The 2,967-nt window shown below is 50.7% G+C and overlaps 1 protein-coding gene across 1 annotated transcript; it reads right to left on the bottom strand.

Annotated features, from left to right (window-relative positions):
• Positions 1–1,884: 1,884 nt before the first annotated feature.
• Positions 1,885–2,403, bottom strand: LOC122112064 (cellular nucleic acid-binding protein-like). Its single transcript, XM_042684898.1, has one exon. The coding sequence runs from the start codon at positions 2,401–2,403 to the stop codon at positions 1,885–1,887; it is 519 nt and encodes a 172-aa protein (XP_042540832.1).
• Between the last annotated feature and the right edge of the window lie 564 nt (positions 2,404–2,967).

The following is a 2,967-nucleotide window of genomic DNA, read 5'->3' as shown; positions in this document are numbered from 1 at the left end:
TGTTTAAGGATACAGGTGGACCTGTTGCAACAAAACCAGTTGTTTAAGGATACAGGTGGACCTGTTGCAACAATGAGAAGTACAAGTTGTCATGTCCAAAACGAGCTTTACAACGTTGGTGGGGGGGGGGGCGGGGGGGGGGAGGGGAGGGGGGAAGGAGAAGGATTGGGATTAGGGGGGGAGGGGGGAGGCTGGGAAGGGATGTGAAGGGTAAACAAAGGAGGAGGCTGCAATGCTTGATATGATAAGAAATGTACGCATTATCCTGCCCATGTAACTGTAACTCCTCTGTACAGTATGTTCACAAATAAAATTAAATTTAAATTAAAAAAAAAAAGAAAGTCCTCCAAATACAGGGAGGGGGTATCAATTTGACCAGTTGCAGAGTGTGAGGAGGGTCCCTAATGAAAGGTCAGCACAAGCAGGCTGAGCAAGCTTCAGCAGCTTGCCCATCGGGTGACACGATGGCCATTCTGTCCTGGACTCTGTGCTGCCCCTTGCAACTTCCATTCAAAGTCAAACTTTGGAGTGTTAGGACACGGAGATAACGAAGTGCTGACATTAGTTTTGCTGGCTTTGGGCAGGCATGTGACATAGGAGAAAAATGCTCCCCAAACGTGTCCACATGCCAATCTCCCTATCTTCAGGGATGATGATACCAGAAATACACGGAGCCTTGCTCCAAGCCAGATGCTGTTCTTGCTCACTTCTCCTCCTCCTCCTCTTCCTCCTGTTATTCCTCCTCCTCCTCCTTCTCCCTCCTCCTCCTTGATCCCCTCCTCATTCTCCTCCTTCTCTTCCTCCTACTTCCCTCCCCACTTTTCCTCATCCCCCTTCTGTTTTCATGAAAAGAGCCAGTGTCAAGCCAGGTGCCAGTGGCTCCTGACTGTAATACTAGATAATCAGAAGGCTGAAAAGTAGGGGGTAAGGATTGAGGATCAAAGCCAGCCTAGGCAGATATGTCTGGGAAATTCTTATGTCCAGTTAACTATCAAAAGGAATCTGGAAGCAGAGCTGTGGCTCTGAGTGGTACAATTGTAGCCTTGAGCACAAAAGCACCCCAGAGACAGTACAAAGGCCCTGAATTTGAACCCCCCGAGTGATAGCTCTTTCCCCCCAAATCAGGGTTCTCCCCAGACCCTCTGAGAGTCTGTCCCAGACCCAGACAGTGGTCTCTATTGCCAAGGGTGTCCCAGCTGTGTATCAGGGTAAACAGATCCCTCCCCACAAAAAGGTTCACCACCAGTTGAATTAACAAACCACGTTGCCTGTTTGAAGACAGTCCATCCTCAGCTTACTTCATAGTCCTGAGTAGCTGCTGGCCCCTCTACTGAAAGCTGGGACAAATGGCTCAGAGATAAGGCCATCTGGGGAAACGAGGCAGACTTGAGGGTTTGAAGGCTGTTTGTGGAATTCAGCCCATTCCCTCAGTTTTCTTAGACTGGTATTCCCTCCACACTCAGATGTTCCAGTCCCTAACACGATGGCATTTTGTTCCCTCCTTCCTTGCAAAGTTCCTTTGCAGACACCTCCCCCTCACCCCCCCAATAAAACAGAGAAAGAAAACCAAAACAAATAAATGAGGTACTGGTGAGGCACTCCAGTCCTGTGTGTCTAGCTATTTGGGAGGCTGAGGTCTGACTCCACTCTCCCTATGCATCAATCCCTACTCAGCAGGGCATGGAAAGGGGTTGTGTAACACAGCAAAAGACCATAAATGCAGAATGTCAATTTTTATTCATCCACCTCTTTCCTCCTTTTACAGAGCAATTAAAGCTCACTGGCCTGGGAGTAGCCTCCATCGGCCAACTTTGGCCAGCAAAGAGTATCAGAGAAATTAATACACTATCAGCAGAAATGAGGAGGGGCGATGCTGGAAAAGAATTAGGCCGAGGCCTCAATGGTGCATTCCCGGGCAAAATGTCCAGTCTCACCACAGCGGTAACAGCTGACTTCTAGTACTTTCTTGCAATTGATGGCCACATGTCCATGTTCCCCGCACTTGTAACACTGCACCTTGTGGCAGTCTTTCTGCATATGGCCAGGTTGGCCACAACAATAGCACTTGAGGTCATCTGCCTGCTGGCAGTCTCGAGCCAGGTGGCCTAGTCTGCCGCAGTTGTAGCAGCTCTGCTGCCGCTCTCTCTTGGGCTCCTTGCAGTCCTTGGCGATGTGGCCGCCTGCGCCGCAGTTGTAGCAGGCGTCCTCCTCCAGATCACAGTCCCTGACAAGGTGTCCGGACTCCCCGCAGCGGTAGCAGAAGTCTACCAGGGATGCGGGATAAACCTGGAGCCCTCTGCCCCAACCCCTCGGTCCTCCTCGCCCCCGTCTCGCAGCAGTAGGGCATTCCCTGGCCCAGTGGCCAGCTTGGCCACAACTGAAACATTCGTCGTTGCTGGTCATGGCTGCGCTGACAGCCTTGATTTCCGAGCGGCCCCAGTGGCGAAAACTCGCACTCAGGCCCGGCGAAGGCGACTGGAAAGGCAGCGGCTGATGAATTTCCGGTCCTTACCTTCAGCCACACGCGGGTCTGCACAGGGTCCCCCACGCCGCTGTGCTCTGCTCCGTAATCTCATTATGACTGCATAATCCGGTGTGTGAGGGATGACTCGGTAGTCCAGGGTGTGTCTGTGTGTGTTGGTGTGCCTGTGTGCGTGTGCGTGTGCGTAGCCCACATTTCCCTAATCCAGGCATCAGTAGTAGGACATCTGGGCCATTTCCATAGCTTGGCTACTGTCTAAATAAATTGCAAATTGTGCCCCTCTCTCTGTAGTATCCTGATTTGCATTTCTTTGGCTCTTTGGATCATAGGGTAAACTTTTGTTTTTGCTTTTTTGAGTAATGTCTACCCTGATTTTCACAGTGGTTGCACTACTTCACGTTCTCTCCAACAGCGTATGAAGAAGGTTCCCTTCTCCCTGCCTCTTGGTCAGAAATTGTGTTTTTGATGATGGCATTTTGACTAAC

This window comes from Dipodomys spectabilis, unplaced genomic scaffold (assembly GCF_019054845.1).
Source record: "Dipodomys spectabilis isolate Male_0828 unplaced genomic scaffold, ASM1905484v1 ptg000091l, whole genome shotgun sequence".
In the NCBI taxonomy this organism is placed as follows: Eukaryota; Metazoa; Chordata; class Mammalia; order Rodentia; family Heteromyidae; genus Dipodomys; species Dipodomys spectabilis.
The sequence above is the reverse complement of the archived record's forward strand: the minus strand, read 5'-3'. Positions and strand labels throughout refer to the sequence as shown.